The sequence below is a fragment of the Ips typographus genome, linkage group LG8 (assembly GCF_016097725.1).
Source record: "Ips typographus isolate SLU linkage group LG8, UJ_Ityp_2.0, whole genome shotgun sequence".
Taxonomy (NCBI): domain Eukaryota; kingdom Metazoa; phylum Arthropoda; class Insecta; order Coleoptera; family Curculionidae; genus Ips; species Ips typographus.
The window spans coordinates 8,318,841-8,344,201 of record NC_138429.1 but is presented as its reverse complement, the minus strand read 5'-3'; the positions used below and the strand labels follow the sequence as shown (position 1 = coordinate 8,344,201).

The 25,361-nt window shown below is 36.7% G+C and overlaps 1 protein-coding gene and 2 pseudogenes across 3 annotated transcripts; all 3 read left to right on the top strand.

Moving 5' to 3' along the window:
* The first annotated feature begins 402 nt into the window (after positions 1 to 402).
* On the top strand, positions 403 to 15,661 carry LOC145732824 (putative aminopeptidase-2). Its single transcript, XM_081985335.1, has 28 exons — positions 403 to 542; positions 1,992 to 2,359; positions 2,411 to 2,653; positions 2,712 to 2,933; positions 2,989 to 3,265; positions 3,326 to 3,482; positions 3,536 to 3,617; positions 3,670 to 3,850; positions 3,902 to 4,094; positions 4,151 to 4,428; positions 4,483 to 4,667; positions 4,730 to 4,900; positions 5,559 to 5,705; positions 5,760 to 5,838; positions 5,893 to 6,254; positions 7,881 to 8,266; positions 8,316 to 8,544; positions 8,595 to 8,721; positions 8,773 to 8,957; positions 9,011 to 9,194; positions 9,244 to 9,479; positions 9,536 to 9,704; positions 9,760 to 9,952; positions 12,520 to 12,985; positions 13,039 to 13,212; positions 13,271 to 13,417; positions 13,472 to 13,550; positions 13,604 to 15,661. Exons 1-28 carry the CDS (start codon positions 537 to 539, stop codon positions 13,853 to 13,855), a joined length of 5,778 nt encoding a protein of 1,925 aa, XP_081841461.1. The 5' UTR covers positions 403 to 536; the 3' UTR covers positions 13,856 to 15,661.
* A 720-nt stretch (positions 15,662 to 16,381) lies between these two features.
* LOC145733018 (aminopeptidase N-like) lies at positions 16,382 to 20,727 on the top strand (annotated as a pseudogene). Its single transcript, XR_014179108.1, has 14 exons — positions 16,382 to 16,626; positions 16,678 to 16,888; positions 16,946 to 17,150; positions 17,207 to 17,313; positions 17,370 to 17,757; positions 17,808 to 18,045; positions 18,098 to 18,278; positions 18,331 to 18,517; positions 18,649 to 18,928; positions 19,026 to 19,210; positions 19,260 to 19,433; positions 19,953 to 20,099; positions 20,152 to 20,236; positions 20,292 to 20,727. The product of XR_014179108.1 is annotated as an aminopeptidase N-like (transcript).
* Positions 20,728 to 21,042: 315 nt separating this feature from the next.
* Positions 21,043 to 25,050, top strand: LOC145733017 (aminopeptidase N-like; annotated as a pseudogene). The gene is made up of 14 exons (XR_014179107.1): positions 21,043 to 21,283; positions 21,452 to 21,670; positions 21,730 to 21,934; positions 21,986 to 22,092; positions 22,147 to 22,535; positions 22,592 to 22,830; positions 22,929 to 23,109; positions 23,163 to 23,352; positions 23,490 to 23,770; positions 23,872 to 24,056; positions 24,106 to 24,279; positions 24,331 to 24,477; positions 24,549 to 24,633; positions 24,686 to 25,050. The product of XR_014179107.1 is annotated as an aminopeptidase N-like (transcript).
* Positions 25,051 to 25,361: the final 311 nt, after the last annotated feature.

Genomic DNA, 25,361 nt, shown 5'->3' with positions numbered 1-25,361 from the left:
TCAAGCTCTTAACATGATTATTTAAAGGTATTTGTGGTGAGTTACTATTGCATTTAGCAAAAGTAAACTGATAAAATCCACGCAAACATAATCTCCGCTTTTTCTGTTAATATAAAAATATTTGCCAGTAAAGACCAAATATTGGCATTACTTAAGGACTACTATATCTACCAGAGGCAGTTTCGAAGCCAACAAATGGGCTGACTCACCTAAATATTGCAAGTTGTTACAAAATCCAATAATTTGGGTTGTAAACACAACAAAAATTTCAAACTCCAGGGTGTTTTAATCCCATAACCGATTAGACTTTTATGGCCCCCGAAGATGACACTAGCGCGGCTTAAAATTAGCAAAATACATCTAAAAGGGATCACAATAAAATTACGCGCCTTAATCTGGCTTAATTGATCTCCTTAAGGGTCGTAATTCAGACACTGTATCATGTCTTTCGGTTCGTTTCGATAAGATAAAAAGTTTATAAAAGTTGTCCGATCCTTCGCAAATATTCTCAGTGACGGTGTTAATTTAAGATCAAAATGAAGGTAAGAGAACCCAAAATTAGTTTATATTACTCTCTGTCTATTTGACAGTTTAGTTTTTAATATAAATGAACCTTAAGGTCTTGATGAAATGGTAACTTGTAAATTAACATTTAAAATAAATCAAGTAGTGGTTCTTCAACATCTGGTGACTCAACTCTATGAGTTAGAAAGTACAAATGGCGTTCCCAAATCTAGGAACAACCCCATTAATGCCGCATCATTTTTAACCAATCAGATCGGTGTTTACCAGGGCATTAAGGGGCTGTTCCCAAATTTGGGAACGCCATTTGTAGTTTCTATAGAGCTGAGTACCTACAGATGTCATCAGATGTTGCACAACAACTATCATTTCTGGAATCCAGTTGACTAAACTGGAATGAAGGTTTTGTTCTTTGGTTATCAAGCCCTACAGCCTCCCTAATGAGCCTATCTGATGATCTACTCTGTGGAATTGATTAACAAAAATCTCACCATTTTTAATAAAATCAAGTAAACTGTAATTTTCTATTAAAACTAAAAAGGTACTATTAAGGACAATTGTTTGGTTGACATCAAGTTTTTTTTGCTTTTTGAAACTATCTCCGTTATTGATTTGGCAATACTGCTTCGGTATAATATACAAGTCACAATGGCACTAATTGACAGTTTACTAAAACTCGTCAACTAAAATCACCCTGTAGAAAGTCTACGGAAAACAATATTTAAGATAATATATCAACTATTAAAGATAATCCACTTTTGTAATGATGATCATTTCAAAGGATTAGCGTGTATAATTGTTAAGGGACATTTACGACCATTGATAATTCAACATCGATTAAATTGGATGGTGATAGAGTTATGAGATAATTATTATGTTGCTAAGGACACGCGCCCAAAAATGGATTAAAAAAATCTTCTTTAAATGTTATTTATTATACAGGATGGGTCAAAGTTAAGTAACCATAAGTCTGCTATGTTCGTAGTTTGTGATTAGTAAAAAATTTGATTTTTAGGATCGGTTACTTGACTAACTGTTGACAATGACATTGGACACTTTGTCCTATGTTTTGACACACGTGTCATTTACCACATTTTTGTCTTCCTTATCGTAGGACTCCTATATAAATTTCTATACCTGTATAAAGCCTGCTTTTGACTAAATTTTTAAAAAGATTCCTGATATTTTTAATATTTTTTGTCTTACGAATGATGTCCAGAACTTATTTTATATCAACTTAAGTATCGATAATATACCTAAAACTAACGAATTAAATCAATAAATCAATAAAATTAAACTGACAGATAATCGTTAAAATAAAATTTTGATAATTTATTACTTTATCCGCTTAATGTAGGATTTTCAAACATTGATAAATAGTAAAGTGTGCTTTAAGTGTTTATTAATTAATTTGCCCCTAATAAGGCTTAAATAGTGTTTTTTTTTACTTAAAATTGATTATATTTTAGGTCTTAATACTGCCACTGGTAGCCCTTTTGGCGCTGCTCACAATAAAAACAAACGCCTACAGATTACCAACCACCGTCCAACCCATTTCCTACATTGTTCACTTGAACCTCTCCGAATCCACTTTCACTGCCAGCTCTGACCAATACGAAGGCTACGTGGTGATCACCCTCTACGCCACTGAACCCGGCATAGACGAAATCCAACTTCAAGCCTCTGCTGACTACATCGACATCACCTCGGTGTTCTATAACAGTGATGAAATCACCAACATTACTGTGGATGAAAGTACTGACATCGTCACTTTGGGTTTGGACTCAGGAACGGTGTCACAGTCCAGTGCTCAGCTGTTTATCACTTATACCAGCAAGTAGGTGACTGAGGCATTACGAGACGCATTTCTAAAAGTTTCTGGTTTCAGGCTAAGTACTGCAGACATGTACGGGTTCTACAAGAGCAGTTACACGGATGAAAATGGTGTTGTCAAGTACTTGGCCACCACTCAATTCCAACCCACCTTTGCTAGAAGAGTTTTTCCTTCATTTGATGAGCCCGCGTTTAAGGCTACCTTCGAGGTTTACTTGACCTATCCTATTGGTTTAAATGCCTTGTCTAATATGCCTGGTGAAGAACACGACACCTCCGATATAATCTATGATGATCCGCAAGTTTTTTTTTTTATATACTGTTGATCATTTTCCTAAAAAGTTTTTTTCTTACAGGAACCTAGTTACAAGTTACTTTGCCCCTACTGGGATAATGTCCACATACTTGGTGGCCTTTATTGTCTCTGACTTTACCTGTTCTCAAGGTGAAAACATCGAACTCAACGCCGTGCCTTATCAAGTTTGCTCCAGGTCTGCAACTGTAGATCAAAGAGATCTCGGCTTGGACGTAGGGGTTTCCATCATGAGAGTATTTAAGAACTTATTCCCTAACTTGACGTAAACTACTCCATAATAAAATTAGGTTTTTTTTTTTTGAAAATTACTGTTTTAGGTACGGTTCTCTTGGTTTTCCCAAAATGGACCAGGTGGCTATTCCTGATTTTGCAGCTGGTGCCATGGAAAACTGGGGATTGGTCACTTACAGAGAACAGTTCTTGTTGTGGGATGACGTAGAATCCACCAACGAAGACCAACAGAATGTAGCTACTATTGTGTCCCACGAATATGCCCATCAATGGTTTGGTAACTTAGTGACTATGGAATGGTGGGCGGAGACTTTTTTGAATGAAGGTTTTGCCAACTACTTTCAGTACTTTGCCACTCATGAGGTTGGTTGCTGTTTCCTTTGGGGTATTTTATTTATTTTTTTAAATTGTTGTTCCTTACAGGTTTACCCAGATTGGGAATTGGACAAACAATACGTAGTTAGGGTGGTTTTGCCTATGCTGGAAACCGATTCAGTGGATACGGCCCAACCCCTTCAATATCCAGCGAATAGTGATGGGCAAGTATTGGCCAGGTTTGGTAGAGTTTCCTACTTCAAAGGCATGTGCACTTCCAGTGGAATATTCTTTTTGTTCTAAAACTTCTAATTTTAGGAGGTAGCGTTTTCCGTATGGTGGAACATTTCTTGGGACGTGAAACCTTCTTCGCCGGTCTTGAAACCTACCTCGCCACTTAGTAAGTAACCAAACTCTTGACGTTTACCGGATTACCACTTTCTCTCTTTCAGTGCCTACCAAAACACCTTACCCGATGACTTGTGGAACATACTGGACTGGCAATTGGAAGACCGATCCCGACTACCACTGGACACGAATTTGAGCACAGTGATGCGCAACTGGGTCGAGGACCCTGGATACCCTATTTTGGAGGTCACCTGGGTAATCTACTCGGTGGTTGTCAGACAAGAGGTAAGCGCATTTTAAGTCCCCAACCAACCGTTTACATCATAAATGTTATAGGGAAGATTCTTGTTGAATGGTAATGACACTCAATCTAGATGGTATGTGCCCATCACTTATACTACAAGTTTCCAACCTGATTTCGAGAATACCACGACTAAAGACTGGTTACTACCTATAGGTTTCGTCGAAATTCCTTTGGTAGTTAACAATCAAATAGCCAGCTGGGTAGTACTGAATAATCAAGTGACAGGTGAATATCAACACTTCCACGTGATTATTAGATGTTTTTTGAATTCAAATTGACAGGATTCTACAGAGTAAACTATAACAACGCCTACGATCGTCTGATCGGCGCTTTAGAGGCAACCAACTTTTCTGGTATCCCCGAGGTAAACAGAGCCGCAATAGTAGACGACGCTTTCCACTTGGCCAGAGCCAATCGAATCAATTACACTAGGGTATTCGGGATTGTGGACTTTTTGAAGAACGACGTGTCCCACCACGCTTGGTTCCCTGCTATAAGCGGTTTCAATTTCTTGCTGACCAGAGTGGGCGAAGGTACCCGTTTAGGAAGAGCTATTGGGGTGAGTTCACTAACTGTATAAAATATTCTCAAAACTATATTAACGTTGTTTTAGAGCCACATTCTAGACCTTTTAGCAAACATCTACGCCAGCGTGCCTTGGACTAGTTTGAACAGGCCCGATCACGCCTACACCTTAAAACAGGTAGACATTCTGACTTTGGCTTGCAGATTAGGGCTCACTAATTGCGTCAATTTTGCCCGGGAACGTTTCGGAGAGTTCAGAATTTCGGGAATCAGGTCAGGACCCATTTTATATACGCTCGTAACATTATTTATCACAGCTAATTTGTATGTAACAGACCGACCCAAAATTTACGTACGATTGTGTACTGTAATGCCCTCCGTTACGGTAACAGTACCGAAGATTGGCATTACTTGTGGGATTCCTACGGAACAACGGAAATTGCTAGCGAAAGAGTGAGAATTCTTTCATCTTTGGGATGCATTCAAAATGAAGAGATTCTCTGGAAGTAAGTATAAAGATCTTAATTTTATAGGAGGATAATAACAATATAGATAAAGTTGTAACGAGAATATGATCGGTTTTAGTGATTAACTTTGTTTTCTAGCAAAACGATTATGAACGTTTTTCGGTCGCTTTCTGCTAATTTGATGGTTTAATTATTTCGATAAGGTGATTGTTAATGACGAATTATTATTTTGGGATCTAAACTTAAACACTTAGTTTGATCGTTAAAAGAGTCAAACAATTCTTACATGCTTCCAAAACTGCTCAGCTGATCTGTAAAAACGTTACCATTATTAAACACAGGTATTGACTTTTTGAAGAAAAACTAAAAATATTTAAAATAGTGGAGAAATGAAAATGTTTGTTATAACTAATGTTATATGGTAACCATTTGTTGTTATTTACGTTTGATGGGAAGTCCACTAATGTGGCATTTGCGTAAATTTAAGCACAGCGGTAGTTGGTGATTGGTCAAAGAAAGTCTACCAACAGTGCTGCGATTCACGCAAATGTTGCACACATGGACTTGGACTTTTAAATTGAGTTTCTACAATATCTGGACCCTTAAATTAAACACAGCCAATTACATTTTCTGAATCTAAATTAAATTTAAAAGCAAGTTATATATGACTGTTAAAGAAGAAAGCTTTTGTTTCCAGTTATTTGCACCAATCGTTGAATGAATCATCCGGAATCAGACCCCAAGACGCCCTTTCTGTATTCACTGCGGTTTACACCGGTAGCACAGTAGGAATCGATGTAGCTTTCAAGTTTTTGCAAGAAAACCACAACGTTATCAACGACAGGTAACTTTTAAACATTTTTTTCCCTCGGAAGTAAAAATTGACGAATCTTTGTAGATACCAAAGTTTGAACGCCCTCACCAACATGATCAACGGTTTAGTACAACGATTCACCACTGATGAACATGTGGAATCGGTGAGTTTACTTCTGCTTGCAACAAACTAGTTGGATAATTTAATATGATTTTAGTTGAGAGAATTCTTGGAAACTGGAGAGTTGGCGGACGACTTCCACAGCGCTGCCACCGCCGCCCTGGTGACCGCCGAAACTAACATTGCCTGGATTAGTGAGCACATAGATGAACTCCACGACATTTTCGACATTGATCCCAACGAACCGGATACAACCACTACGACCACAACCACAACGACAACAACCACAACCACAACGACAACAACCACAACCACCACCCCTACAACCACAACCACAACCTCTACGACGCCCGCACCAACAACCACCGATCCACCCACTACTACTGATGGTGTACCACCCACATCCGTACTTTCTATAGGACTTTTGGCCGTCTCTTTCTTTGTAGCCTTAAGAGAATTGTGATTTTACAATCCTTTAATGTTAAGTTTTGAAAAAAATTATATTTAATTGCTGATTATAATAGGTAAGCGGTTTGTTTTTTCAGTTCCACGCTAAATTTCCTTTAATACAGACTACGTCTTAATAAGCTAATTAGGAAAACCTTCACCATTTGTCAAGAAAAAAATTATTATATGGAAACAATCCACCCTGAAATGTATGACTAAACCGACACAGTCACAAGGCAATTATTTATAAAAGGGCTGTAAAATTAGCGAGAATATAGCCTAATCTCGAAAGCAAATTTATGACAGGGATATAATACTAATGTTAAAATCAGTGCTGTTAAAGCAAGATTAGATAAAAAGCAAAAAAATATGATACTATAAGAGAGCAGATGCCGATTTCAGGTCAACCTAGTTGTTTACGATACTGTGAGTGGTAAAATAATTGTGAGTATGTTTACAATTCATGAATACTTGTTATTTCACTCAGTAAGTGAATTAAGTACAAAAGTACAGCCCAAAGAGTATAAATGTGTGGTCCATTTTTTTTTTCCAAATTCAATCTCATCCAAAAAAATATCAGTTTTACGGTTTGTTTTAGTGTTGAGGATTAACTTAATGTAACCAATCAATCACTGACAAAACATAAAACACTCGACCCTTATTACTCTCAACAGATCATATATGATTTATTATAGGTATTTAAAATGACAAAATTAACCCCGATTACTTTTAAATTTTTGACAAAATTGAAAACAAATTGCTCATCAAAGAAAATAACTCAAATTTTCTCTTTCTAACATTCTCTCTATTGCACATTATTTACAACACAAACTACTTTAAGTTTACACTATTTGCATACGTTATTAGTGTTAGCGTACTTTCAGTGCGATTATATTCAGGAATGCATCAAGAAACCTTGTAAAGAACCATCATTTTGTGTTCGTTAAAGTCACTTAGTTAATCACTAAACTAATCCAGCTAATTCCTTTTAAAATTAGGTGAAAAGGATTAGTAGTCCTTACAAATCAGGTATCAAAAAGTCGATCTGATAAACCTAGAAGGTTTTTTTTTCCATATTAATTTTGTGTTGTAAACCGTTCGGGCGTGTAAGTTATCTTTATAAGGTAAATATAGGCCTAATTTAATTAACCAGCCAACTGGAACCAAAAAAATTGATTAGCCAAGTGTTAGTTTAGTTATTAGTATTTAACCCTCCAACTGTATTTAAGTAGTCTAATTAACTTACCGGTAAAAACTGGAGTAAACCTAGTTATTCTTCGCTGTTGTGAATGAGTTCATTAACACAGCAACTCCTAAAAATATTAATATTTACTCAGTTTTGTAATCAAATTGGCTGCGTTTACGTTAGAAATTTTGGTCCATAGTTCAATAAAACAGTTAAGTGACTTTTAAATATTTTAAGTTGTCCTTGGCCAGTTTACTACCGTACAAAGTAAAATTATCTTGGATGGCGTCAGAGGAAATTATGTTTGAATAATTATACTATCACTTTTATAGTCATTAGAGGCAGTAGAAAATCATGATAGTTTTAGATGTATTCGCTTTAGCTTTTTTTTCTTGACCAATCACTGAAACTGCACATGTAGACTTTACAGCGTTGTAAAACTTTTTATATAGAATTATGGGCCCTAAAGGAACCATCTTGCTTCTGCTAATTTCGTCACTCACTATAGCGGCGAGCTACAGATTGTCAACCATCTACACACCTAGCCACTACGACGTATGGCTTCAACTTGGAGAAGATGTTTTCACAAACGAAACAGCTAAAGACTACATAGGGACAGTGAATATAACTTTCACCACGTCAGCAGCGGCTAGCGAGGTAGTGCTCCACGCCAGTCCAGACTACATCAACATAACTGCTTCAACCCTAGCGAATTCAAATTCAACTGAAACTTTCAACGTTACAGAGTGGTCTATAGATAATACTACTGAAATTTTAACGGTTACTTTAAGTGGTAATTTGACCGCTAACCAAACTTACATCTTGAACTTGGAATTTAGTAAGTGATTTTAGTTTGTTTTAAATAGTTTTTACAATGCGTTTCCCAGATGGTTCCTTAAGTACCAGCGACATGTATGGGTTTTATAAAAGCAGCTACGAGGACACTACTACCAATACTACGTACTATTTGGCTACCACCCAAATGGAGTCCACGTATGCGAGGAGGGCCTTCCCGTGCTTTGATGAACCAGGTTACAAGGCCACCTTTAATATTTCTTTGTCCTACCCGGTAGGCTACAGTGCTTTAGGAAATATGGCAGTGCAAAACCAAACCACGTATGTACCTAGAAATAGTTTAGGTTTGACTATACTTAAGCAATTTGCAGTGTGAATTCTACTGTAACTACAGTTTTCAACACCACCCCAATCATGTCCACATATCTGGTGGCTTTCATCGTGTCCAACTTTACTTGTACGTCCGGAAGCCTTATCGAAGGAGCTTACAACAATTCAGTAAGTCAAACAAAATAAAAAGGAGGGACAGGTGTTACATACAAATTGCAGGTTTGTTCACAAAATGACACTGCCAGCACCAGAGAACTGGCTTTGGAAGTGGCTCCCTTATCTATTGACGCCTTAAACAGCTACTTGAATATTAATTACAGCTCTGAAATGGAAAAGTTAGATCAAGTTGCCATTCCTGATTTTTCTGCGGGTGCTATGGAAAACTGGGGACTAATCACCTACAGGTAGTATAAAACATCCTTTCTAGACCACATCAAATACTTGAACACATTTACAGGGAACGAGCTTTACTATACGATGACAACGAAACCTCCAACTCCTACAGACAGTACATAATAGGGGTGGTAACCCACGAGCTGACCCATCAATGGTTCGGTAACTTGGTAACATGCAAATGGTGGTCCGAGATCTTCCTCAACGAAGGTTTTGCCACCTTTTTTGAATACATGGCGTCGCACGAGGTACCAAAAGTATCCGGTTAAGTTTGGCGTATATAACGTTGGTTTCCAGAACTATCCAGAAATCGAGTTTGACAAACAGTTTGTGACCAAAACGGTGCACTACGCCTTTGATGCCGACACTTCGTCCACTGAAACTTTGCACACCAACGCCACCACTCAAAGTGAAATTTCTGCCCGTTTTAGTACGATTTCCTATGATAAGGGCGGCAGCGTTTTGAGAATGGTGGAACACGTCTTAGGGGAAGATGTATGGAAACAGGCACTCAATGTTTATCTCAACAAATAGTAGGTGATATTATTATGTAATGATGTTTGTTTCACACTGTTCCTAAACTATATAGCAACCATTCTGGTGCTGAACCAGACGATTTATGGGAGGTATTAAGCGAAAACGCAACCAATCTACCAGTTAATACCACTCTGCTGGACGTTATGTACAGCTGGACCGAATCTCCGGGGTATCCTCTGGTTAATGTGACCTTGAATGGTACCCAATTGGTTTTGTCTCAAGTATAATAAATTTCCCAAAAAATGCTATTCAGATTTCCTAATAAATTAATTTCAGCAAAGATTCGTTCTGAGTAACTCGACAGACACCAATGTGTCCTGGTACATTCCCATTACGTACACCACATCCAATGACAATGCTTCGACCTTCCTCAACACCACGCCCAGTGCTTGGCTTACTCCCAATGGTAGTCTGGAACTAAATTTGACTTCTAACGCGTCCTGGATAATTGTCAACAATTATGAAACAGGTAGTTGGCGTTACTAGTTACTACGAAATATTACCAGTTGTAATTCCATTAATTTACCATAAATATTCAGCATTTGGTTGGACTTACAACGTGTCAGTCTGTCAGATCGTGTGCAGCATTTGCGTCATCAAACATCTGTTTGGGAATGGTTTTGAAATGTTGAATTTTTGGAAAATTCAGAAATCCCGCAAACAAACGGAAAAAGTCATGTGATCTTAAAAAATAGAAATATTGACCAATATATACAGGGTGGTCCAGTTTTCAATGTCAACAATTCACCATTCGATAGCTCATAAAAAAAAAATGTCTCCCAAATTTCAGTTTAAAAAAGTTTTTTGGTCATAACTGTCAGACCGTTGGAGCAATTTTAATCAAATTTGGAACAAGCACTATTGAAATTAATACTCATTATGTGATGTTAATGACGTTTATCGAAATTAGTCAGTTGCGTAGATACAAGGAAATGATTTTGATTTCCCGCCTTATTTTCTACTGTCACTGGACATTTTTCGAAAATGACATTAATTTTTAAATTTCAATTTGGAAAATGAAGTAATTCTTGTAATGCCTGCTTTATACCTCCCATTTAAGAATTAAATTAAATTTAAATTTCCACTAAAATTAATATTTAAACTAAGAAATCTTGTTTAGGTTTATACTACAAATTAATAATTAGAAAAATAAATGACTGTTTTGACTTACTGGACGTTCGACGTTGATGTTTCACGTTGACGTTTCTATTGTCATCGTCATTACGCGTGTTTTGTGGATAAAGAAAATTTTTATTAAAATAATTTAAAAAATTTGTTCTTAAACCACTTTTTCGGTAAAAAATTCAATTATGGAAATAGACGATTCAAGTCTAATAGACTACGTATCGCAATAGAAGACAGCAATTTACATCATGAGTGATGACAAGTATGACAGTGATAGTTCCGAAAGTCAACGAATTTAAACGAATTAAGCCGAACTTTAATAAAGTTGGTTTAACTTTAATTTAAAATTAATTTTAGTTTAGTGTAAATTGAAAGTATAAATGGGCTCGCTTGTAAGTTCACTTTCAGCTTTGATAAATTAATTTTAGTTTAAATGAAAGTTTAGTTTAATTGTTAATTGAGAGGTATAAAGCAGGCATTACATTCTAATTTGAAAATTCGTCTACGAGATAATTGCGGTATTACGTTTTAAAACCTAAAAAAAAAACTGATATCTGGGCTGGAAAAAATTGGATAGTTTATTTTATGATCAATGAACTGTGAGTGGTTCGTCGTTCAAAAAATAAGCAAATACGCATCTTGTAATTTTTTAAAAGAACTCGTTACCAGGAAGATACAGTTTTTCAAAGTTCAGCTTCAAAAATCGTGTTTGTTTGTCATAATTTTGAAACCGTAGAAGCAATTTATATCAACTTTGGTTCAAGTACTTATAAAGCTGATACTCATTACTGGACGAAAGTAACTTTGGTCTAAGCTGTCCGTGTGGAGATACAAGAGAATTCGTTCACTTATTTTGAGCTACATTAATTTTTTTACCTCTGGACTTTGTTCAAAGGGATGATAAATGAATATAATGAAGGGTTTTTTGTAGATGGCTTTAACACCCAGTAATGAGCATCAGTTTCAAGTCCTTGTACCAAAAGGTCAAAAAACAGGTCAACTTATTTTTTGAAGGAGAATCCACTTCTTGCTGATTTATTTTTATAAAATGAAATTTTACAATTTTTTGTTGCCCGGATATCCCTCTCTTCTTGGGTCTGAAAACGCAATAACTCGGTTATATCGTAAAAAAAATCGTCGGAATTTTGAATCAAAATTTTACAGCAGATACATCATCTCTCTTTCTAAAAAACTGTTTTTGGTGAAATTTTTTGTGAAATATCCAGTCATTGTAGAAAATAGAGTGAGAAAATTAATCTCTCTGTATCTACGCCACTTAACAAGTTTGACGAAACGTCATTCAAATCACATAATGAGCATTCATTTCTTAAGTACTTGTTCAAAATTTGATAAAAATTGCTTCAACGGTCTGACAGTTACAGCAAAAACGCGATTTTTTAAACTAAATTTTGGAGGACTGTATCTTCCTTAGGAAGCATTTTGCAGCAAAATGATATAGTGTATGTCAACTTATTTTTTTATGGTACTATCGGATAGTGGATTATTGACATTTAAAACTGGACCACCCTGTATAAACACTCCTTAAAATGGCAGCAAATCACTGCTTTTAAATTTCTTTGAAAAACTCGCAAAATGGCGACAAGTCACGTGACCATAACATTTTTGCCCAATTTAAATCCTCAAAATTAAACTGTGTAAACCAACCGTCACCTAATTGTCCTAATCTCTACTGTCACGGAATTTAACTGAACTGTAGATTAACGTTTAACCAACTGTCAAATTACTTCACCTGTTCATATGTCGGTTTTCATTGGTTGACTTCTGACTAATAGCTGTACATAATTCTTTGGAGTCGTTGCTATTCCCTGTTCCTGCGTTGTTCTGATATCACTGAAACAAATAAAAACTTCTAATAAATAAAATCAACACAAAATTAATCGTTATTTTTAGGTTACTACCGCGTAAACTACGACGAATCATTATGGGAAAACATTGAAGCCGCTTTGCAACAATCAAACTTTTCCTCTATTCCGGACGTCAACAGAGCTCAACTAGTCAACGACGCCTTTACCCTAGCTAGAGGAGGTTACATAACCTATCATAGGCTGTTTAGTTTAATCGAATTTCTGTCCAATGAAACTTCGTATCACGTTTGGTACCCCGCTTTCAGTGGGTTTGACTATTTACTGGCTCGTATCGGTATCGACACTGAATTGGGTACGGCTATAGGCGAGTTGTTATTGAACTTGACGAGTACAGTACTAGCGTCAGTACCAATCAACTCCACCAACGCCACTGATCATATTTACACCTTAAATCAAGTACTAGCCCAAACTTGGGCTTGCAAACTTAATAGTACCACCTGCACCAACGCATCTGTGCAACTGTTTGCCGAGTATAAGAACACATCAACCAGGTATACCAACCCAATTTTATTTTTTTGTGATGTTTAACAGTGAAAGTTTGCAGGCCTGATAAAAATTTAAGGACCATCGTATATTGCTACGGTTTGAAATACAGTTCGGACCTGGCGTCCGATTGGGACTTTTTATGGAGCGCTTTTGAGAATACCACTTTGTCAACCGAACAAGTTACCATACTGTCTGCTTTAGGTTGTCCTAGCAACAAAACTGTGTTGGATCAGTACGTTTTTCACTTAGTCCAGTCACGTGAAAACTGTCAAATTGTGATTTCTTTGCAGGTACTTGAACAAAACTTTAACAGATGACAGTGGCGTGAGGTCACAAGACTATGCGGCAGTGTTTTCGGCGGTGTACTCTGGAAGCAGTACCGGAGTAGATGTAGCACTTGACTTTTTTATTGACAATTACGACGCTATTTCAACGAGGTGATTTAGAAAAAGATTTTTTTTTTAACTTTGATTATTTTTCTGTGTAACCAGGTACACTAGCATGAACTCGGTGGGGACAATTTTGAAAGGAATCGCAGCCAAACTGACCACTTCGGAGCAACTTACTAAGGTATTCCACAATACCAAATCAGTATGTTCGGAAGTAACAACAGCAATTTTCAGCTGATCAACTTCAACAGTACCATCGTGGACCAAACTGTACTAGAAGCGGCAAGTTCAGCCATATCGACAGCCCGCAGTAACCTGGACTGGGTTAGCACTTATAGCAGTAGCCTTAATGAACATTTTGGAATTGAGGACGACGACACCACCACTACCACGGATGCAACCACAACTACTGATAGCTCCGGGAGTGCAATTTACCTTTTAGGTCCAGTGACACTACTCGGAGTTATTTCAGTGATTTATACTTGATTTAAGTTGTTTGTATATGTATACAGGGTGGTCCAGTTTTAAATGTCAATAATTCACCAATCGATCGCCCATCAAAAAATAAGTTGACATGCATTATGTCATTTTCCTGAAGATCGCTTCCTAAGGAAGACACAAACCTCCAAAATTATATATTAGCTTTTGTCTGTGATGTTATTCAAAATTGACAAAAATGTCTAATTGGGTTATTGTGTTTTTTACTTTAAAATAGTTCAAAAGTATTCAAATCTGGTCATCTGTGAGGTATACGAGTTAATTTTTGACACTGAATATTAGTCAATAGTCAAAAAACAGGATTTTTGGACTAATGTTTAATGGCGTTCAATTTTTTTGACTATAGGTAGTGTAAAACTAATTATTCAATTCAAACTTTTTTTTATTTAATTAAACATTTTGGACTAATATCGTAGCATTTAATGCCAAAATTGTTTATTTTCATCAATGAAGAGTCTGAAACATAACTTTTACTATAAAAAATAGTTTAAAATTCGGTTTTTCAGTCTTAAATCACAGTGAAGCATCTAGAAGTCAATTTAATACTGACAAAGTGTGAAATGGCATGTTTAAGCCTATGGAAAATGTTAAAATAATTTTTTAAGTCTGCTATGTCAAAAACTTGGTGAAGATAACCCTAATAGGTACTTGATTTTCCAAGCTGAAAGCAGTTTTAAAGCCCTAAAGTAGTCCAGAATTCTAAGAAAATAAAAAGCAAAGTAAGAAAACACTCACTTTTCATTGGTACAGAGTCACTTTTTGGTGTCCAAGTCAATTTTCAAGGTTGAAATGTGTGAATTTGTAGTCAAAAGTTCTAGATAAGTAGTTTTTCATGGCTACAAGTCAATTTTCACTTCTAAAGTGTTTCAACTTATCTGAAAACTATAACGACTGACTACAAAGACAGTTTTTAAGCCTCTACAATCAACTTTCACAGTTTCCAAGTCAATTGTCAAGGCTAAAGTCTTTCAATTTGTCTGAAATTGTGAAAACTGGTTACAAAGACAATTTTTAAGCCTCTCAAGTCAATTTTCACCGTTTCAAAGTAAATTTACTGGTTTCTAAGTCAATTTTCAAAACTAAAGTCTTTCAATTCGTCTGAAAACTATGAAAACTATCTACAAAGACGTTTTTTAAGCTTCTTAAGTGAATCTTCACTGTTTTCAAGAAAACTGGGGTTGGGTTTGTTTTGAACGTAATAACTCAATTATCTCGTAAACGAAGTTTCAAATCAGAAAAATGGAAACCATCTTTCTGTATTTACATCACTGGACAGTTTCGACAAACGTCATTAACATCACATAATGAGTATTAATTGCACATATATTTGTTCCAAATTTGATTAAAATATTGCTCCAGCAGTCTGACAGTTATGACAAGAAACTGATTTTTTAAACTGAACATTTATGGACTGTATTTTCCTTGGGAAGCATTTTTCAGGAAAATGACATAATGTATGTGAACTTATTTTTTGATGGGCTATCGAATGGTGAATTATTGACATTTAAAACTGGACCACCCTGTATACCATTGATATATGAAAAGTATGGATCAGCAATAATTATATCGACAATCGTGGGAAGTTGGAGCTAGTACAGGCAAAAAAACTTTGCCTGTTTTAGTATCCTCCATACTTTTAAATGTCAATGATAAATACACTTTTAATATGACATCAACTGGAAATAGTCACGTGACTGATTTTTGTGAATTAGACTTAAACATTTTTTGTTACCATTAAGCTGAAATGTACATAACTAAGTGAAGTTCTAAAATAATAAAGATTTCTTAAACTTAGTTTCTGAATTAATTATTACACAATAACAAGACAGTGAGATTACCATGAGATTACTATTGTTATAAATTTTCACTCGAACCGCTGGTAATCGATACAAATCACAATTATTTATTGAGGATTAAAACTGTTATTTATGTCTCATTTATTGCCAATACTAGCAATCATAAATTGAACCTGAATATTCATCATAAACTTAAATTGTAGTGTTATTAATAATTGTCAAGCTATAAAAAAATTATGACGTTCAATTATTGAACTCAGGATTTTAATTAGCACAAACCGTAGTCAGAAATCAGGCAACGTTGCAAATGAATAAAGTTAACGTAACATAACAATTCGTTCAGCAATTTATGAGGATTAAATTAAAAACTGAATGTTTGTTAAGACAACTGCAACAATTATTAAATAAGCCATTTTCTGTAACGGTGAAAGAACTGTTGGTCACGTGATCGCTTTAGAAGCAGTGTTGCCACGTCTTTCAATTTATCAAAATAAAACTACAATTTCTGATATTGTTAATTACAAATTTTGTGATAAATATTTTAATAAAACACATTGATTAGTTCTGTAAATGTGGATTACCGCAAGTAGTAATAATATTGTTATGGACCAATTTCTCTGAGACCCCCCTATTTCAGGATTTCAAAGATTAAAGATAACGAAGTTTAATAATTCTATAAAAACCTTTTACATAATTTTTTAATTTAGTTTCTATGCAGAATCGGTAAGTTTCGATTATTCTGCACCTATTCCAATAATTATTTTATATTTTAAAGCAAGAACCATGGTAATTTTAATTGCACTTATACTGGGGTTGTCCTGTAATGTCTTCGGTCAGGACGATCCTTACAGGTTACCACCAAACTACATAGTGGATCATTACGATATTGATTTGGTTATACCTACTGAAGCGCTTTCAGGTGGTTCTACTAACTATACTGGATATGTGGAGATTACTTTTGAAGTAAGTTTAACGTTAAAATAACATTTTTTTGATAATAATGTTATTACAAAGGTAACAGTTAACACTACAGAGGTGAAACTACACGCATCTGCCAACTACCTTACGTTATTAACGATTCAGCTGGACGACGATGATCCTTTGGACAATTACAGCGTTAACAGTACTACCAACATCCTGACATTAAATTTTTCTAGCGAACTCATAGCTGGGGAGTCTCACGTTTTGAAATTTGATTTTGCGGGCAGATTGCTCACCGGTTCAAGTTAGTTTTGTTGCACAACTTGGTTGGATTTTGTTAGTAATTTTCCAAAATCCTAAGGTGGGATGTACAGAGCTTCCTATACAGATTCTGATGGGGTAGTGCAATACTTGCTAGCCACTCAATTCGAAAGTACTTCCGCTAGATATGCTTTTCCTTGTTTTGATGAGCCTGGATACAAGTCCACATTTGCTTACAATTTGACTTATCCTTCGGAATTTTTGGCTTTAACGAACACACCCGAACTGAACAGCACTACAGATGAGTGAGTTGATTGTTGAATTTTTACTTCGTAAGTTCTGAGTGCACATTTTTTGTCAGAACAACAAACTTAACCACAACCCAGTTTGATGTGACTCCTCGAATGCCTGTATACCTTGTGGCCTTCACTATAGCAAAATACACCTGTTCCGAAGGAGCCTTAGAAGGTAAACCATTTTCCAGTTTTTTCCAGATGATTAAAAGAACAATTTTGTCATTAAAGGTTCTGATGTGTACGTTCACCGAGTCTGTTCAAGACCAGACAAGGAATACATGAGAAATTACACTTTGATGGTAACACCTTTGGTCATTGATAATTTGAATTCCTACACCGGGATCAATTACACTCAAAGTTTGAGCAAACTGGATCAGGTGGCTGTATCTGGAAAGTCCGGAGCCATGGAAACTGGGGTTTGGTGCTCTACAGTGAATCGGGCTTGCTCTTCGACAACACTGTACAGACCAACACTAATCTACAAAGCATACTGGCTGTAATTGCGCACGAACTGGCCCATCAATGGTTCGGTAATCTGGTGACGTGCAAATGGTGGTCGGAGATCTTCCTCAACGAGGGTTTTGCCACTTTATTTGAGTACTACATCGCTGATGCTGTGAGTTCAGAAATAATCGTTTCACTCCTCAGTAAACTGGGAAGTTTCAGGCCCAACCTGAATTCCAAATGGAAAAAATGCTTTTGGTTAGAATTATTCATTCAATTATGACAACCGATTCTGGTTCGAGCGTTCCTGCTTTGAGGTCTAACGCCTCAACCACGAGCGAGATTTCTGCAAAGTTTAGTTCTTACTCTTATTATAAGGTGCTGCAGTACTGAGAATGGCAGAACATATTTTAGGCCGAGACGTTTTTAAAGAAGGGATCAACAAGTACTTGACTGATAAGTGAGTACTGGTTGTATTAATGCAGTCAGTTTGTTAATGACCCAATCTCCAGTTCTTACCAATCGGCAGAGCCGGAAGACTTATGGGAAGCATTGGAAGCAGTAAGCGGAAATCAAATCTCAATACTACCAATCAACACCAATTTAAGTGAAGTTATGTATAATTGGATCGAAACTAGCGGGTATCCGGTGGTTAATGTAACATTAAATGGTACTACCATTACCATGACTCAAGTGAATATATTACTTGCTGAGTATAAAAGAAATTCTTAACATCTCGTTGTAGCAACGGTTTTTGAGCAGCGGAACGGATAGTTCAGGAAACACGTGGTACATTCCGATTACCTACTCGACCGCTGACCTGGACAATAACAACGAAATTACTACTCCGAGAGGCTGGATCACTCCAGATGATGACTTTGTTCTAACGGGGTATTCTAGTAATTGGATTGTGGTAAACAACCAGGAAACTGGTGAGTGGTTTTCGTTGATGTTTTTTACATATTTTCGCAGTTAAAAGATGTCACTACCAACTAGCCAGAAAACCTACTAAACTTCAAATAACTCTTATTAGATGACTTAACGATTAAAGTGTCTTTTCCAGGGTTTTATCGAGTAAACTACGACACAACCCTTTGGAACAACTTGGCAACAGCTTTGAAGGCAGACAACTTCAGTGGTATTCATGTCCTAAATAGGGCTCAAATTGTTCAGGACTCAGACAGACTAGCTAGAGCTGGTTACATCACTATAGGCCAAGTGCTAACCAACACTGAGTTTTTAGTTGAAGAGGAATCTTACTTTGTCTGGTATCCGGCTATCACTTTCTTCAACAATTTACTTAGTAAAACTGGCAGTGTTTCTGCTTGGGTGCCGCCTTGACCGTAAGTCAAACTGTTGTAGTTAGTTGTCTAATGTGCAGCATTTGCGTAAATCACAATATTGCAATTCACGTAAAAATAAAATAAATGGCAATTTCAGGCACACTTCCTGGAACTAGTGGAGAAAGTTGCAGTATCGGTTCCTTTGACTACTGTCAATGAAACAGCTCACGTTTTCACCATTAACCAAATTTTGATCAACAACTATGCCTGCAAGTATGGTAGTCCAACTTGTATCGCAGGAGCTAAAGAGGTGTTTTCAACTTACAAATCAACTTACGAAAGGTTGTATACAATTTTTTGTTCGAGCAAATCAGTATTAAGGTTTTTTCAGGCCAAACATCAATACGAGGTCCATAATTTACTGCAATGCTATCCGACACAGCGATGACCCAGTCAGTGATTGGGAGTTCTTGTATGAGCAGTACCAAAACGAGTCTGTATCAACAGATTCATCCACAATCTGGTCTGCATTAGGTTGTTCTACCAATACCACTGTATTAAAATCGTAAGTCTGTTTTTTGATCATAGTGATGCTTGCTACAATCAGGCTAGAATAGTAAAGATAAGCCAATTTTAGTATCCCTTTTTTCAGTAAAAGCAACTTTGCTCTGAAAGTGCCAAAACAAACACAAGTCTAATTATATTTCCTTTTAAAATGATCGTTTTCCAACATGAATTGTAATAGTGGTTTAGTGGGCAAGTAAATAGCCTAATAGAGCTATTAACTAGTCTAGCAAGTGCTGGTGCAACTGATGAGGTTTGCATTAATATGTCCAGAAAAACACATTCATACCAATGAAATGTGTCAACTTTAAAACCCTCTAGTCCCACTCACAAACCAATATTGCAATATTTTTGGAAACCCCATTTTATTAGCTATCCATAAACTTATATGTATACAAAGTGTCTCAAAAAGTGTCCTTCCTATACCTTCCCTATATTATTTTGAAAATCTTAGCCACTTACTTTTATTAGCAACATTTGCAAAACTAATATTTGACTTTAAAACCAATTATTTCTATAGTTTCCTGTCCAAAGTTTTGGACAACGACACTGTGATCACTTCATCCTTGTACGCATCAACTTTTTCGACAATCTACAACGCTAACGAAGTGGGCGTAGACTTTGTCCTGGACTTTTTCATCGAGAACTACCAAGCGATCATCGACAAGTAAGTTAATAGCTCTCCTTACAACAGTTTATAACACTATACAATGCTACAGATACAACTCATCCGGACTGACTAACGTAAACAGCATCATTTCAAGCTTAGGTTCAGTGTTTACGAGAGAAGATCAAATAGTCAAAGTAAGTGACATAGATTTTACTTCAAACCGGAAAAGTTTTAAATAATGATTTACAGCTGCAAAACTTTGTTAACACCACCGAGGACTTGCCCAGCGCAATCGTTACAGCTGCCACAACAGCTATAAGCACTTTCAGAAGTAATCAAGAGCTGATTGAGACCCACAAAACTTCCCTGTACAGTTATTTCGGGCTTAGTGACGATGACGTAACCACAGTAACCACAACGACAACCACAACCACAACCACAACTACAACCACGACCACCACATCGACTTCGAGCGTTACTACAAGCCAGGCCACAACCACAACCACAGAAGAAACCATAGACACCTCAAGCAGTAATTTTGTTATTGTAACCTCCAGAGGATTATTTATTTGATTGTAATTGCTTTGAGTAATTTTATATTAAGTAATTAAGTTCTAGAAACGTTTAGTAATAATTATAAATCTCTGACAAATACCCCACAATAAAGTTGACAAATCAATCGTTAGGAGATTATTTTGGATTAGTCTGAATATGTGAAAACACTAGGACTTAAAGAGAGCATTTTTAGATTTTTTGAAACTCACAAAACCCAGCCCACCCAATTAACAATGAAACTTGCAAAAAACTAATTCAAATGAACAAAATCATGTAATATTGGGAGATTATTCCGTTTTATATAGGCAGATTAATGAGAACCACCGTTCTGACATAGCTTACATCTTCTTAAATGTTTAATTCCAAAGATTAGATTGCCAATTGCTGTATAAAAATGATCGATTATTCATTGGATGTTTAGTAGTGCTGGCTGATTAAGGGGTAAATTCAACAATTTTTTACCTAAAAATCCCTTCTTAACTAGTTTTTCCCAATCAGGAATCATGCAAACTACAATTTTGACCCTTATATTGGGCTTGTTCTGTACAGTGTCAGCTCAAGACGACCCTTATAGATTACCACCAAATTATAACGTTGATCATTACGATATTGATTTAGTTATTCCAACTGAAGCATTATCAGGTAGTTCTACTAATTATACAGGATATGTGGAAATTACTTTTCAGGTAAGTTAACACTAATTCCCAGCATTGTTCGTAGGTTGTGATTGGTCAAAAAAGCAGCTTTCAGCTTGCTGCTTTTTTTTACCAAATCACAAACCATAAACGATTTACACACCATTAAAAGTAGACTGGATTTTTGCAAAAATTCCTTCTACTTCTCTCAAATTTTAGGTTACAGTTAACACTTCAGAAGTGAAGTTACACGCAGCTTATGATTATATTACTTTAGTGACTGTTCAGTTGAATGATAGTGACCCACTGGACAGCGACAGTTACAGCGTTAACAGTACTACCAACATTTTAACTTGGAATTCGCTAGCCAGCTGATTGTAGGAGAAACGTATGTATTGCAAATTGATTTCGAAGGCACTTTATACACCAGCAGTGGAAGTAAGTTTGTCATTTATGCTTTTTTTTGCAATATTCTTTATTTTTTTGCTAATTTTCAGATGGTCTGTACAGAGCTTCGTACACCGATTCTGATGATGTCGTCCAATATTTGCTGGCTACACAATTTGAAAGTACTTATGCCAGATATGCTTTCCCTTGTTTTGACGAGCCTGGATACAAGTCCACATTTGCTTACAATTTGACTTATCCTTCGGAATTTCTGGCTTTGGCCAACACACCTGAAGTTAACAGCACCGAGGATAGGTAAGTTAACTTGACTTAAATAGAATATAAGTCTAATTTGTGTATCTGAAGCACAACTGGTTTGACGACCACGCAATTTGGAGTGAGTCCTCCGATGCCCACATACTTGGTGGCCTTTACCATAGCCAAATATACATGCAGTGAGGCACCCTTAGAAGGTATGACCAGACACCATTACACTTAATCCTAACTAAACCAACAAACTTGTTTAGGTTCGGACCTGTACACATACCGCATTTGTTCAAGACCTGACAAAGAATACATGAGAAATTACACTATCGCTATAACACCAATAGTGATTGATAGTTTGAACTCTTATACCGGAGTTAATTACACTCAAAGTTTGTCCAAGCTGGATGAGGTGGCTGTATCTGGAAAATCTGGAGCTATGGAGAACTGGGGCTTGGTATTATACAGCGAGTCTGGATTGCTTTTCGACAATACCGTGCAAACCAATTCGGACTTGCAAGGCATTCTGGAGGTAGTGGCCCACGAGCTGGCACATCAATGGTTTGGTAACCTGGTGACGTGCAAATGGTGGTCCGAAACTTTCCTGAACGAGGGATTTGCCACTCTGTTCGAGTACTACATTTCTGATGCGGTGAGTTGGTGCCTGTATTTAATTTTACTGTAGTGATTGGCCTGATCGGATTGCAGACTGAGCCTGAATTCGAAATGGAAAAAATGCTTCTGGTCAGAGTTATTCATTCAATCATGACCACTGATTCCGGCGATGACGTGCCTGCCTTGAGGTCTAATGCCTCAACTCCAAGCGAAATTTCTGCAAAATTCAATTCGTACTCGTATTATAAAGGTGCTGCGGTTCTTAGAATGGCAGAACATATTCTAGAACGTGAAGTGTTCCAAGAAGGCATCAACAAGTATCTAACTGATAAGTGAGTTCAAAACAACTTGCTGCTTACTGCAACAATTTGCTTGCTTACTGCTTTTTTTGACCAATCACACACTACCTAACACAAACAACAAATTTTAGTGCCTACCAACCAGTAGAACCCTCAGATCTGTGGGAAGCCTTGGAAGCGGTAAGCGAGAACGAAATCTCCATCCTTCCAACAAACGTCACTTTAAGTGAAGTGATGGAAAATTGGATAGAAACCAGCGGTTATCCGGTGGTGAACGTGACCTTAAATAGTACTAACATTGTCATGGCTCAGGTACCAGCTTTATAACAAACTTCTGTTCAAAAATCTACTAAATGTTTGTCTAGCAACGATTTTTGAGCAGCGGAACAGACACTTCAGGAAACACGTGGTACATTCCAATCAGCTACTCGACCTCTGATTTGGACAATACCAACGAAATTACCACACCAAGAGGTTGGATTACCCCAGAAGATAACTTTGTAGTGGAGGACTTTAGTTCCAGCAATTGGATTGTGGTCAACAACCAGGAGACTGGTGAGTAAGATTCACAACAACCTCTGCAGCCCTATACAGACATAATAAAGTTGTCACCTGAGAGAGTGCAATTTTATTAAACTTTCTTTACTTTTCCAACCTATTATACTTATTCAGACTTATTATTGTCAATTTAGGATTCTATCGAGTCAATTACGATACCACCCTCTGGAACAACTTGGCAACCGCTTTGAAGGCAGAAAACTTCAGTGGTATTCATGTCCTAAACAGGGCTCAAATCGTCCAGGACTCAGACAGGCTAGCTAGAGCTGGTTACATCACTTTAGGCCAAGTGCTAACCAACACTGAGTTTTTAGTTGAAGAGGAATCTTACTTTGTCTGGTATCCGGCTATCACGTTATTCAACAATTTACTCAGTAAAACTGGCAGTGTTTCTGCTTTAGGTGCCGCCCTGACGGTAAGTCAAATTGTTGTTGTTAGTTGGTTAATACTGCATTAACCAACTAACTTATACTGCAAACTGTACTGTGTTTTAAGCAAATACTACAACAATTTTAGGCACACTTCCTTGAACTAGTGGAGAAAGTTGCAGTATCGGTTCCTTTGACTACGGTTAATGAATCAGCTCATATTTTCACCACTAACCAGGTTCTGATCAACAACTATGCCTGCAAGTATGGTAGTCCGACCTGTATTGCAGGAGCTAAAGAGGTGTTCTCAACTTACAAATCAACTTACGAAAGGTTGTGTACAATTTTTTGTCCGAACCAATCAGTATAAAAGTTTTTTCAGGCCAAACATCAATACCAGGTCCATAATTTACTGCAACGCTATCAGACACAGCGACGATCCAGTTAGCGATTGGGAGTTCTTGTACGAGCAGTACCAAAACGAGTCAGTGTCGACGGATTCCTCCACCATCTGGTCTGCACTAGGCTGTTCTACTAATACCACTGTATTGAGATCGTGAGTTTGTCAAATTATACAGTCCAACAACCAGTTAATCTGTCCAAACAGTTTCCTAGCTAAAGTTCTGGACAATGACACTGTGATTACTTCATCTTTGTACACCTCAACCTTCTCAACAGTCTACAGTGCCAATGAATTGGGAGTGGACTTAGTTCTGGACTACTTTATCGAGAACTATCAGGCTATAATCGATAAGTATGTTGGTCAAAAAATTGGACCAATCACAAACTAAACAAAACACAAACCGACACTCATTTACATTCCAGATACAACTCATCTGGATTGACTAACGTAGACAGCATCATCTCAGGCTTAGGATCAGTGTTCACCAGGGAAGACCAAATTGAAAAGGTCTAACCTCAATTGCACAGAAAATGACAATATCGAATTCTCTAATTTGCAGCTTGAAGACTTCATTTCGAGCACTGAGGACTTGCCAACCGTGATTGTGACAGCGGCCAGCACAGCTATAAGTACTTTTAGGAGCAATCAAGAACTGATTGAACTCACAAATCTTCTCTGTACGGATACTTTGGACTCAGTGAAGATACTGAAGAAGAAGAGTCAGCTACCTCAAGTACAGACGTCTCTGCTTCAAGCACAACTACAAATACAGATGAAACTACGACCACCACGAGTGGAGGAGCCACTGTAGTTATGACCAGTTTATACTGTTTAGTTATGTTAAGTGGTTTTATTCTTAGAGACACTATGTAAAATGGTAAAATGTATGATTTTCAATAAATTTGTGATAATAACAATGCACAATTTCCTTGTAACCATTCTGAAAGCATTATTATAATCCTGGAGCCATAAAGACACAATAAAGTTATAAAATCAATTTAAGGCTATAAATCAGATCGCAACTAATTAATTCGGATTAAGCTCAAAGTATAAAGGAATTTTTCACTCTGACTGATGCGGCTAACATTACACATAAATTGTTATGCAACCAACTAACAATAAATCAATTGCCAAAAAAAGGGGAGAAGTCTTTTAATTTACTGAATCTTTTTATAAGGGTCAGATTAATAAAATCATAGTCGTGGTACCAAAAAATAAGCTAGATATCAATTAAA

Excerpts from the sequence above, each read along its gene's own strand:
- LOC145732824 (XM_081985335.1), top strand. Across the intron at positions 3,483-3,535 it reads TAGAGTTTCCTACTTCAAAG|GAGGTAGCGTTTTCCGTATG; the intron begins GCATGTGCACTT and ends TTCTAATTTTAG. Across the intron at positions 4,429-4,482 it reads GTTTAGGAAGAGCTATTGGG|AGCCACATTCTAGACCTTTT; the intron begins GTGAGTTCACTA and ends ACGTTGTTTTAG.